Source organism: Dromiciops gliroides, chromosome 4, assembly GCF_019393635.1.
Source record: "Dromiciops gliroides isolate mDroGli1 chromosome 4, mDroGli1.pri, whole genome shotgun sequence".
NCBI classification, from domain to species: Eukaryota; Metazoa; Chordata; class Mammalia; order Microbiotheria; family Microbiotheriidae; genus Dromiciops; species Dromiciops gliroides.
This window is the reverse complement of record NC_057864.1, coordinates 421,600,817-421,614,859: the sequence shown is the minus strand read 5'-3', so window position 1 is coordinate 421,614,859 and position 14,043 is coordinate 421,600,817. Positions and strand designations below refer to the sequence as shown.

The 14,043-nt window shown below is 36.5% G+C and overlaps 1 protein-coding gene across 1 annotated transcript in view; it reads left to right on the top strand.

The window, feature by feature from the left end:
• The window catches only part of DPYD (dihydropyrimidine dehydrogenase), a 1,058,206-nt gene that overhangs the window by 693,023 nt on the left and 351,140 nt on the right, over positions 1–14,043 (top strand). Inside the window, 1 exon segment of the mRNA XM_043962696.1 lies at positions 1,381–1,464. Within this exon segment, the coding sequence (XP_043818631.1) occupies positions 1,381–1,464 (84 nt within the window).

The following is a 14,043-nucleotide window of genomic DNA, read 5'->3' as shown; positions in this document are numbered from 1 at the left end:
TTAAGTGACTTGCCCAGGGTCACACAGCTAGTAAGTGTTATGTGTCTGAGTCCAGATTTGAACTCAGGTACTCCTGACTCCAGGGGCAGTGCTCTATCCACTGCGCCACCTAGCTGCCCCCCTGATTCTAGTTGTTAAGGAATTATTTTCTTCAATTAGCTTTTGTACCTCCTTTTCCCTTTGGCCATCTTTATTTGTTAAGGAGTTCTTTTCTTAAGTTAATTTTTATAAAACTTTTTCCATTTTTTGTGTTTACCATGATGTTGACTCTTTTTTCATGATTCTCTAGCATCATTCTCATTTATTTTTCCAATTTTTCCTCTGTCTCTTTGATTTTTAAGCCTTCCCAGAAATCTTTTTGGACCTTACACCAATTCACCTTTGTCTTTGAGGCTTTTCATATAAGTCATTTTTGACACTGTTCTCTTCTGATCTTCTTTATCACCATCATTTTCCACACACATATACATACATACCAATTAGTATATATTATGTCTTTGACCACTGTTCTAAATGTTGGAAATATGAATAAAAAGCAAAAAATAAACCTTGCCCTCAAGAAACTTCATTCTAATTGGAGAGAAGTGTATAAAAATAGAGATATACTAGATAGAGATTGGATGGAAGATAACCAGAGAAGGGAAGGGCCTAGCAACTGAGAGAAATAGGAAAGTTCATCTGTAGAAGGTGGAATTTGACCTGAGTTTTAAAGGAAGTCAGGGATTCAAAGAGGCAGAGATGAGTTTATAGGTTTCCAACTGCAATGCAACCCACCTTCTTGCCTCTATTCTCTTCTGAGCTCAAGTCATTGTCTACTTTCACTATCTCAAATATATGTATCATAGCATTATTTCAAATAACAATAAACATTTTTCTTCTATTTAGTTTTTCCTTATATTGTTTATTGGGCTGTTCTCTTGAGTCATCATGGATCTCATAGTAAGCACTCTGAAATATAAGAGGGCCTCAGTACAATCAGTAGTCTCATGAGCGAATAGGAGCATCCTGAGGACCTTGTTATCTTTGAAGATTCCTCCTCCCACTGGAATCTGAAAGCACCTGAGAAATGGGTTACTTTATTCAAGCATAACAAAACGGAATTCATTAAATAAAAGTTTTCTCTAAGAAAAATCAGACCAGCCAGTAATTTTGACAAGGTTTTATTTTCAATTAATTTAAATTAAGGAGATGTACCTAGGAACAAATCAAATAATGTTTTCATACAAACTTTGATTTCAGAGTATGTAGTCTAAAAAGTTTCTACCAATGGGTTAAAATCAGACAAGAAAGACCTTTGCCAAGCTGTCAAATGTAAAGGCTCTCAGTCCATGAATACAGTTTTGTTTCTCCTTTCCTGATTTTTTTTTTCTTATTTTAAAGGCTGCTGGAGCAGATGCCCTGGAGTTAAATTTATCATGTTCACATGGCATGGGAGAGAGAGGAATGGGCTTGGCCTGTGGGCAGGTAAGGACTTCAGCCTCTCCCTTTTGCATGTATGAGGAGCAATGCAGGCCAGTGTATTGATGATTATTGTACCTCAGGCTCCTAGGCCTATGAAACAGATTACTGGCTGGAGACTTTCAGGTCGGCATTGTTTAAATATTTAGTGCTTAAAAAGTGGAAAATGAGAGAAGCTGAAATTACACAAAGTGTTTAGTTTTATTGAGGAAAAAATTACATTATGTGCTTGACAGGAAGTAATATCATAACAAATAGTTTTTAAAAGCGCTGAGGCAGAATTAGCTGCTTTCAAATGCAATGTTCTTTATTCATTCTTAATGCTGATCCAGTTTCCCTGGAGCAATATCCTGGCCAAAGTGCATTGTTCATAGTGATTTTGTAGTAAATGGGGCACAGCACAAATTGCATTTTACATTTTTTAGCATCTGATCATTATTCCCTAACTGTGTTTGGGGAGTCACAAAAAGAATTTGTTACTATTTTTATATTTGTATACGATGCATAGAAACTTCCACATTATAATACTTTTAATGGACTAACTTGAATATAAAGCATAGGAATTCTAAAAGCATAACCTAGATATGGAACTATGAGATTTTAAAAGATATCATTGCTAAAAAAATGAAACATTTTGACTTTCATTTAGTTTTTAATCTTGTAGAAAAAAATCCATAATGGTATCAGTGGCATAATAAGAATCATTTTTGAGTAATGGTAGATTGGTGATGTCTGCCGAATGTATTGTTATTCCAGATTGTTTCTTTTGATAGAGAAGCAAACTGTATTCATACTTTCACTGATGTAAATAGCTCTCAATATGGAAACTCCCTCCATTGATGTAGAACTGACTTTTCCCCCATTATTTAAAGTCTTAGAGAGTTGCCCAGGGCACTGAGAGATTTAGTGACTTGCTTATATATGGTCATGTAAGTCCTATTTTTCTAAAGCTAGGCAGGAATTCAGGTTTTCAATACCAAAAAATGCACATGGTACTTAATTTGGTAGACTGTTACCTACTCAAATGAAAGTGGTTTGTATAGAAATATGAAGTTTCAAAAGTATCTTACAAACATTTTGTTAACCTTTAGAACAGCCTTGGGTTAGGTGAAATGTATTCTTATAAGGAGTGTTTTGTCTAAAGTTTCTAGTTCATACTGCCAAATTTTTTGGGAGATAGTGAGTTCTGGAATGAAAAATAAGACTCAGAACTTCCAATCAAAAGAAATTATTAGATAAAAAGCACTCCATGAGTGAATTAAATAACTTGAAAGCTGGTTTCTTACCTAACACTGAATCTGATTTCAACAGGTGGAGAGAAAGGTGGAGGAAAAAAATAAGGAAGTGTTTGAGGCAACCATATTTTCCTAACTTGAGCCAAATATTTTTTTCCATTATTCTTTTTACTACTTACAGAAGTTAGATCTCAGCCTTCTGTGACAGAATCTCATCTATAGGAAGAAAAAAAATAATAGCATCTAACACAAAAAGTAGGCAATCTGTATGGAGTTATATCTTAGAAACATGAATTTTTCTTTGAAAGTCACTCAAAAGCCATCAAATACAAAACCCTTCATTTTACAAGTGAAGAAACTGAGGCCAAGAGCTTAAGTGACTTTTTCAAGGTCACACAGCTCGCAATTGCCTGAGGCAAGATTTTAAGTTAGGCTTTCTCTGGCTCAAAGCACAGAGTTCTGTCCTCTCTACCACTTAGCTACCTAAATATGATAGTATTGAAAATGATGCCGAGGAGGATCTTTCAGAGAAGAACCATCTTAAATACATTTTTGAGTATGAAATAATTCTAACTTTAGCTCTCTTAAAACATGTGACATTGCTTAGATATAAGCATGTAAGTGATAGCTATTACTTAGGAAGGAGCTTTCAGGCAACATGGATTCTTGCATAGTCTTTAACTAAACCAGGACTCCAACCATCACCAATCAATGTTATCATTTTCATTTTTAGAAGACTTGGGGAGCTTATGTTCCACAAGCCATAGAAACTTAGAGCTGGAAAAGAACCTGTAACGAATACAGAGCTGAGACTGGAGTCTGCAAGCCCTAAGTTCATATCCAACCTCAGACACTTTCTACCTGTGTGACTCAGGGCAAGTCACTTCTACTTGAATCAGTTTCCTTAATGGTAAAATGAAGATAATAATAGCACCTACTACCTTGCAGGTTGTAAGGAACAAAGGAGATAAAAATAAAAGCACTTAGCACAGTGCCTGGCACATAGTAAGCGCTATATAAATATTTATTCCCTTTTTCTCCATTTCCTTGCCCCACCCCATAAAATAAGATACATAATATTCCAAAGAAAAAAGAGTTATATTAAAATTGTTACCTTTATCTATATAATATAAAGTTTTCTATGTGTGTGTATGTATATATATGTATATATGTATATGTGTATGTATAACTAAGGTCATGAAAATACATATTTCTATATTATGCAGAATATATTCTGTCTAAAAATTTAAATATATAAATGCATACATGTAAACATGTATTAAATATATAATGTTAGATATTTTAAATTATATTATACATAAACATGTGTGTAAATATCTTTTAATTATAACATACTATTTGTGTATATTTCTATTATATAAATAAGTATCTAAATATAGATATTTCATGGATTCTTGGTTAGGAATCCCTTCTTTAAGCCTATAAATTATAGGACAGGTTACAACCAAATCAGCAATGCTAAAATTTCCTCACTAGAAGTTCCCTTGCTACTGAAATCCCAGGCCTAGTCCCAGGCCATCCCTAAACAATGATTGAAAGCCTACTGCACTTGCAATGGAAGACATTAAACTGAGTGCTGGGTCCCTGTGTTAAATACTAAAAACCATCTTTAGGGGGCAGCTAGGTGGCGCAGTGGATAGAGCACTGACCCTGGATTCAGGAGGACCTGAGTTCAAATCCAACTTTCAGACACTTAACACTTACTAGCTGTGTGACCCTGGGCAAGTCACTTAACCCCAATTGCCCCACCCCCCAAAAAACAAAAACAAAACATCTTTAAAATGAAGGAAGTATGCATATAGAAAAGTTTGAAACTGTTAGAGGAGAGTGAGGGCAGAAGGGAGGGAAGCAATAAAGTGATAGAGCCACCACAACTTCAGTAAAATGCAAAGGGATTGCAGGATCCAATGAGGTAATATTTGTAAAAGATTTTAGCACAATGCCTGGCACATAGTAGGCAGTTGATAAATGATGTTTCTCTTCCCTTATTCCCCGTTCCCATTGATGATTTTTCCCTTAGTTATAAAACCAGAATGCTTAAGGGAAGAAAGGGATATGAATATTATAAGTGTATATTTCTAGACTAATCAAAAGAATTTGTTTTTGTAGAGAGATTATTCATGAGGGAGAAGGGGAATGAAGCCAAACTTTTGGATAACAGTGAGCAACAGGATTGCAGTGGTTGGCTTTCCTTAACATATTCTTTTATGTGTGTCTGTGTTCTCTAGTGAGTAGTTAAACCTTCTGGGGACAGTAGCCAAAAGGTGTGATATGTGGTGTTTGTGTTCTCAGGCAGCTGGTCAATCTGTGATAATAATCTTTCCTCACCTCAGAGCCAGGTAGTTTACACTGGGGAGTGGTCTGTGATAATCCATGCCTCAAGTACCTGAGACAGCCCATTGTTAGACTGTATTTCTATTCCTTGCTTCCCCTCAGGGAGTTGAGGACATGTCAGGTACCATTCTTTCACTTTTACCTTATATTCCCTTTTGATACGGTTATTGGATCAGAGAACAGGTGGGAATATCAGTTCATGAGAATAACAAACAAACAACATGGGAGTTTCAGTGGACCAAAAGTTCAATATTCGTCATTAAGCATGGAATACCCCCAAAGCTTTAATGCAGTTTTAAACTGCATTAATAGAAACACACTGTCCTCAGGAAAGGAGATGAAAATTATCTGAAACATTATATTTAGGAAGGACATTGATTGGAATGTGTCAATCAGTCAAAACTCTTACAAGCACTTGACTAAATGCTAGGCACTAGTGAAAACCTGGGAATACGAAGAAGAAAAGAAAAAGAAAAAGAAGGAATAGCCCTTTTTTTCAGGAGCCTGCATTCTTTCCATTAATCATCAAGCATGTGTTGAGAATTTACAATGTGCCAAACACTGTGTATTCTCTGAAAAACAAAAGAGAAACCATCCCTATTCTCCTTAGTTTACAGGGAACACTACAAGTACCTATGTAGGTATATACAAAGCAGAAACAAGGTGACATTGGAGTAAAAGTTTAACCTGTATGAAATTAGGAAATTCACTTTGGCAGCTGTGTGAAGAAAGGATGAATTAGAGAAAGGAAAGACATGAGGCAGGGAGATGATTTAGGAGGCTATTGCAACAACCCATATGGGCCAGACCTAGAGAAGTGCCCATAGGAATAAAAGGAAGGCTGTAGATGTGAGCGATGTTGTAGAGACAGACTAGACAAGACTTACCAAGTGATTCATTGTGTGAGTTGCGGATGACTTCCAGTTTATGAACCTGAATGACTGAAAAGACTGATGATACCCTTAATAGAAATAAGGAAGCTGGGAAAATGAGTTGATTTGATAGGAAAAGACAAGGAGGTCTGTTTTCAAGTGAAGTCAACAAGCAAATGCTTACTAAGTGCCAGGTTTTCTGCTGTGAATGTTGTGCATGCTGAATTCGAGATCTAGTTCAAAATGCCCAATAAATAGGCTTTTGGTGATATGGGAGTAGAAATCAGGAGTGAGACTAGGACTAGACATATAAATATGTGAGTTATCAGCATAGATATGATTTGTGGCTAGGAGTGAAAATTTCTGCAGAGAAGTCAAGACAGATGAAGACAGAAAAAAAATTGGCAATTAAAAGATCATTGGTAAAATTAGAGAGAATATTTTCATATGAATGATATTAGAATCCAGATTGCAAAAGGTTTAGAAATAACTTAGAGAAAAAAATAAAATAAATAAATTTAAAAATAACTTAGAGGAGAGGTAATAGGGACAATGACAAAAGACAGTGGTTTTTTTTTTTCTAGTGGAAATTGCTGTCAAAAGGGGGAGAAAATATAAAATTATGGTTTGGGGGCATGGCAGGGTAAAGTGAGTTAATTTTTGTCCACATCTAGGCAGTTTGTAAATAGGAGAAAGGAACAAGTATAAAAGGAGAAATTTAAGATTAGAGAAAGGGTGTGGGAAAGATGATTGTGGGGGCATACTGCCAGAGATGGATGGAAATGGATCAGAGATACATGGACAGGGGTTGGCCTTCTGAAAGGGACATCTTTTCATAAGAGACTAAAATAAAGGATGAGAGAATTGAGGGATATTATCAAGAAGTTTTGAAATATAAAGAAGGGAAAAGGAGGGAAATCGAGTGGAATGGCTTTTGCTAAGAGAGTGAGGGTAGGGGATAATGTGGGAAGCTGGAAGGAAAAGTTTAGAATAGCTACTGTGAAGTACAGAGAATCAATTAGACCGGAGTAAAAGGATTGTCTTGCAACATTGAAAGTCCAGTTGAGATTAGATCACATCCATGTGTAGTGGAACCAGTCAGACTGGCTGCATTGCTGCCTCCATTTCTAGGTCATAGTTCAGGGGCAGAGAGAAGCACTTTCAGTCAAGAGGCAGCTAAAACCCTGAAACATAGTATCACTTTTGATTACAAGGGATGAGGGACCCTGAAGAACAGTATCACTTCTGGTCCCAAGGGAGCAGGACTCCTGAGGGGCAGTACCTATTGAAATCCTAATGGATCACAGGTCCTTCCTGGGTGAGGACCAGAGTACAGACGAGAAGAAGAGTGACCACACGTCTCCCCAGATCGTAGCAACTTGAAAGAACCAAACACTTCCAAACCTCCAGAACTAGCTCTGAAAGCAATAGTGCAAAAAAGCCTGAAGCTTGAGATAGTGCCCCTCTCTACCACCCACTCCAGGAACACAGCCAAGCATTAACATAAGTTTCAAAATCAAGAAATAAGGTGAAAAAATGAGCAAACAATAAAAAAGAACCTGACAATAAAAAGCTGCTATAGTGAAAGATAAGATTAAAACACAAACTCAGAAGATAACAAAGTCAAAAAAGCCATAAGCAAAGCTTATGTGAATTAGACATAAGCCCAACAAGAATTTCTAGAATAGCTAGAAAATGATTTTCAAAATCAAATAAATATGGTAGAGTAATGAAATGAAAAGCAAAGGAATAAAATTATGAAAAGATAATTAACATCTTGGTAAAAGGGGCTTCAAAAAACACTGAAGAAAATAACACCTTAAAAAACAAACTTGACCAATTGAAAAAAGTGATACAAAAATTCAAGAATAAAAATAACTTCCTAAAAAGCATAAAATTGGCCAGATGGAAAGAGATATAAAAACTAATTAAATAAAATAATTATTTAAAAATTAGAATTAGGCAAGTGGAAGCTAATGATTCCATGAGACATGGAGAAATAACCAAAACAAAGAAACAAGAAGCAAAGTCAAAAGAATGCGAAAAGGAAGAAAATATGAAATATCTCATTGTAAAAACAACTGACCTGGAAAATAGATCAAGGAAAGATAATTTAAGAATTATTGGCCTATGGGGCAGCTAGGTGGCACAGTGGATAAAGCATCAGCCCTGGAGTCAGGAGGACCTGAGTTCAAATCCAGCCCCAGACACTTCACATTCACTAGCTGTGTGACCCTGGGCAGGTCACTTAACCCTCAATGCCCCACTCAAAAAAAAAAAAAAAAGAATTACTGGCCTATCTGAAAACCATGATCAAAGAAAGAGCCTAGACATCATATTTCAGGACAATATCAAGGAATACTTCCCAGATATCCTAAAAGTAGAGGGTAAAACAGAAATTGAAAGAATCCACCAATTAGCACCTGAGATTCCAAAATGAAAAGTCTCAGGACTATTATAGCCAAATTACAAAGCTCCCTGCCTGGTCAAAGAGAAAATACTTCAATTAGGCAGAAAGAAACCATTCAAATACTATGGAGCCACAGTCAGGAACAAAGAAAGATTTACTAGCTACAGGGATAAACGAGTGAAGGGCTTGAATTATAATATGCCAGAGGGCAAAAGAGCTTGGATTACAACCAATAATAACCTACCTAGCAAAACTGATTATAATCCTTCAAGGAAAAAAATGATATTTAATAAAATAGAGGACTTTCAAGCATTCCTGATAAAAAAAAGACCAAAGCTGAATAGAAAATTTGACTTTGAAATATAACACTAAAGAGAAACATAAAAAAGGTAAAGATGAAAGAGAATTTATAAGAAGCTTAATACAGTTAAACTGTTTACTTTTCTATATGGGAACATGATACATATAGCTTCTAAGAATTTTATCATTATTAGGTAGTTAGAGGACTGTATCTTCACAAAAAATGAGTATGTATTAGAGCACTAAATCCTCACAACCAAATTCAGAAAAGCAGAAATATTTAATGCAGTTTTCAGACCATAATGAATTAAAAATTACATTAAATAAAGGACTATAGAAGCATAGATTAAAAGTTAATTGGAAACTAAATAATCTAATCCTAAATAATGAAGCCGCTAGCTAGTGCAGTGAATAAAGTTCCAGATCTGGAGTCAGGAAAATTCCTCTTCCTAAATTCAAATCTGGCCTCAGATACTTACTAGCTATATGACCCTGGATAAGTCTCTTAACCCTGTTTACCTCAGTTCCTCATTTGTAAACTGTGTTGGAAAAGGAATTGGCAAACCACTCCATTATCTTTACCAAGAAAACCCCAAATGGGGTCACAGAGTTGAACATGACTGAAATAACTGAACAACAACATAAAAAGTAGTGGGTCAAAGAACAGATCATAGAAGAAGTCAATTATTTCATGAAAGTTAATAACAACAACGAGCCAACATTCCAAAATTTGTGGGTGCATCCAAAGCAGTACTTAGGAGAAAATTTATATCTCTTACTGTGAGAAATAGCACTCAAAAATTTCCGGGACTCCAGCACTGGAGAAGTGTCAAAGGCTTTATTTTCATTCTCACAAGAATGGGCTGTTCCCCCTTAGTGAAATGGGCACAAAATGGAGGCTCAGGAGCCTTTTTATCCCTTAATGCGACTGGCCCCTCCCTTCTTCCCCAGTTACCAAGGCTCACAATCTGCACACCAAAAACTATCCAGTCAGAATGCAGTGTAGCCAATGGGGGAGGCTACACAAAGACAGCCCTTCAAACTCCTCCCCCACATGACCAGCCTAGGGTTTCCCTAATCATTTGATTTTGTTCACTGGGGAAGGGGATGTGGGAGGTGGGGAGAGGCAGATTTTTCCCAGACTCAGAGGCCCAATCCCCATTTGTGGATGTTAGCATTTTGAGTACCTGCTTCTATTCTGAAGGAGGACCAACCCCCACTGGTGGTGGCTAGAGGAATTGGGTGAGGAGTGGAGGACCATCCCCCACTGGTAGTGACTAGAGGAACTGGGTGAGGGGTGGCTACAGATCTCTCAAGCCATCTCTCTTTTCAGGACACAGAGGCAGCAGCCACACCCAAAGTTATCTCCCGGGGGTAAGGGAGATCTGAATGAAGGGTGGAGGTCCTGAAGCTAGCTCAGTCCGATTTGGTTCTGCTTATCTCTCTACGCATATCTGTCCTCTGGTTTAGTTTCTCAAGGACAAGATTCCTTGATGTGCCCCAGAGAACTTCTGGGGTACTTTGGACCCACAACAATATCTAAACCAGAGAGAGCAAAAACAGAGGAAAAAAATAAAAAAACTATAGACCAATTTCCTTGATGAATACTGATGCAAAATTTTAAAATAAAGTACAACCAAAGAGCTTATAGCAATATATCCACAAAAATCATACACTGTGACCAGATGGGATTTAAGTCAGGAATGCAGGAACAGTTCAATATTGGAAAACTATCAGAATAATTGACCATATCAACAACAAAATCATTATATCAATAGATGCAGAAAAGGCCTTTTACAAAATATAATACTCATGAAAAACACTAGGAAATATTTTTATAGAGTAAATGGAGCCTTCTAAAAAATAATAAGTAGTAACTATCTAAAACCAAAATAAAACATTTTCTCTAATGGGCATAAGGAATGGGGATAAGTCTTCCCTATAAGTTCACTCTTGTTCAGTATTGTACTAAAAATTCTAGCTATAGCAATAAGACAAGTAAAAGAAATCAAAGGAATAGAAATAGGCAACAATAAAATGAAATGTTCACTCTTTGCAGATGTGATAGTATACTTAAATAGTCCTAGAGAACCAATTAAAAAATTAGTTGAAACAATTAACAACTTCAGCAAAGCTGCAGGACATAAAATAAATGCACATAACTCATTAGCATTTCTATATATTACCAAAAAAGTCCAGCAGTAAGAGATAGAAAGAGAAATTCTATTTAAAATAACTGCATCTCGGGGCAGCTAGGTGGTACAGCGTATAAAGCACTGGCCCTGGATTCAGGAGGACCTGAGTTCAAATCCAGGCTCAGACACTTGACACTTACTAGGTGTGTGAACTTGGACAAGTCACTTAACCCCCATTGCCCCACCAAAAAAAAACACACCAAAAAACTGCAGCCAATATAAAATACTTAGAAGTTTACCTGCCGAGGCAAATCCAGGGATTATATGAACACAATTACAAAACACTTTTCACAAAAGTAAAGACAGGTCTAAACAACTAGAGAAATAGTAATTGCTCATGGGTAGGCTGAGCTAATATAATAAAAATGAGAATTCTACCTAAATTCTTACTTACTTAGTGCAATACCAGCAAAACTACCAAAGAATTATTTTATAGAACTAGAAAAAATAATAACAAAATTTGTTGGAAGAACAAAAGATCAAGAATATCAAGGGAATCAATAAAAAGCATAATGTGGAAGTAGTCCAAAATTGGGGTTAAGCGGGGAGTGTGAGCTCTAAAGAGTCTGAGGAAAAAAATATTAATAATTAATACTGTACTCTGCATTTAGATATCAGTCTGCCTGAAAGTATTTTTAAATTTAATATATAAACCATTCCTAGTTTGGAGAGATGTACGAACTGTCATAATCCTCCATGCTCATCCCCCAAAAGATACCAGCTTAACATTAATAGGATTCTCAAGAAGAAAAGTTATAATTTGAGTCAATATTCCAGAGTTATTGAGGAAGCAGATCACCATCCCATGCCCTGCTAGACCACTCCCCTCACTCTGCAATTAATATTTTCTCATTGGAGAAATGTCATGCTAGTTCTAATCAACTCTAGCAGATAAAGAGTCAGTAAACAAGACAAGAGTTACTCTTTATTAAATTTTTGGTTACTACCCTTAATTCACCTAATGAAATGTAGTTTTGTTTTGTTTTTTTACTTTTGTCTTGCCCTATCACTTGCCTTTCCAAAGGCCTTTTCTCAGGAGCATGAAAAGGACTTTAGAGGAAAATAATATTTTAAAATATTTGTAGATTCATTAAAAAATATTTTAATATGCTTCCACAAGAACAATGGATTAAAGAATGGGGAACAGTTTCACATGGAATTGGTTTGCTCTTGGGGCAAGATCAAGAAGGGAGAAAAATGAAATCAGAGCAGGGGTGATGGCTTGAGAAAGTATCGAGGGGGGAGAGATTGGAGGTCTTAGGATAAAGAATTGTGTTAAGAGGAATGAGGTCTAGAAAGACATGGAATGATAGAAGATTATTGTTGAATAAAAGAATTTCAGAATTGAATTGTGTCCAGAATAGGGTGATAAGGCTAATAAAAGGGCTTAAAACCATGTCACACATTAATCTGTTGAAGGATCTGGGATATCCAGCTTTAAGAAGAGAAGATTAAATGGCAGAGAAGGGCTATGATTACTGTCTTCAACTATTTGAAGGGCTATAATGGGGAAAAGAGATTAGTCTTGTTCAGTTTGATCCTGGAGGGCTAGACTAAGACCAAATTCACCTCCATGTAAGGGAAAATTTCCTCACAACTCAGGCTGCCCACAAATGGAATGGGGGGCCTTGGGAAGTAGGTAGGTAGTTCCCTTTCACTTGTCTTTCCAAGTGAAGACTGCCTTTAAGAAATTGTCAGTGTTGCACTTTTCTTTCTCTGATCACCATTAATGTAGATGTTGTCATTCATATAGCATTTATTAAGCATCTACTGTATGCCAGGCATTGTGGAAGTAACTTCCATCTATGAGTTCTCATGATTCCTTTATTTCTATGATTCTTTTGAAGGAGGACCTTTCTTTAGTAAGCCACATATAATTCTATAGCAACTTATTATTAACTATTGGGTTCCTTATCCCACGGCAGTGGGTTGGTACAAATTGTCTAGAAGTCAAATTTGCCTAGTCTTGACTCCCATTGGAAGTCTCTGGGAATTGACCACTGAAAGGGAATTACATGGTCAGGTTGACTTCTGGTGGTCTTTGTTATTTAGATATACGAAAAATATATAGACCCAGGACACAGGTATTACAGGGGCTAGTTAGTATAAAACCCAGTCATACACTTGATCAGAGAATTTGGAAATTGATGATAGAGAATTTAAGTAGGGAGGAGGGCAGGGCAAGAGCAAGGATAGAGGAAAACATGAAAAATCTCTCACCAAGGTAAGCAAGCTGAGCAGGTATCATGGAGAGCATGCATGTTGTGGTCAACAATCATGGAGATCAAATAGTACAGCAAGGCCAAGGAACCATATTGAATCATGAGACAACCTTCCATAAAAGTGGACTCCAAACTTTTTTTAACATGAAGGCCCATTTTAATGCCTAAAGAGTTGAAAGACCTCCACATAGTGGTTATACAACCAATACTATTTGACTAAAATTGTAATGACAAACTAGTATAAATTTATAATATCTTTAAAAAAATATTTTTATTAATCACAATAGCATCTATATTCATTTGAAAAATAGTAATACATACATTTGAAACATATTTTTTCTAATCTATAGAATGTGGGTTTGATTACTTATTATCCTTAGTCATTTAATGAGATTGATCCCTTGAAATAAGTCTAGGAACCCCCTAGGAACCCAAGGCCTCCAAGTTGGGAATCCCTGTTTTGCTTCAATAAGGATGATTATACCAGTGGAGTTGCCCTGTGAGGTGATACATTCATCATTGGCTGGACATTTCCCAAGTAGCCCCTGCTTTTTCCAGGAGGGAGCAGAGGTGATCAGCCACATCTTTAAAGGCGCCTGGTTCCCCTAAAGGGTTTATCTCTATAAATACAATGACCCATTCACTTCTGAGACAGACTAAGTAGACAGTATTCCATCTTTGTAGTGAACCGAGCTCTCTTTGTAACCTGAGGACAGGATACTGCCAAAAACAAGGAGACCCTCACTGTTTCGTCTGTTTCTTTAGAAACCCAGATGGGGTGTTCAGCACATGATCCTGACTGTTATAAGGGAACAAGTAGTGGCTGACTTCAAACCAAGATAAATACAAAGGGCTTTGTTTGTTATTTCTATATTCATTTGTTTTGGGTGATAGGAAAGGGAAGGTACATTAACAGTTTGGGAGATCAGGAAAGAACTTTATAAGAAACATTACTTATGGGGCAGCTAGGTGGTGCAGTGGATAGAGCACCGGCCG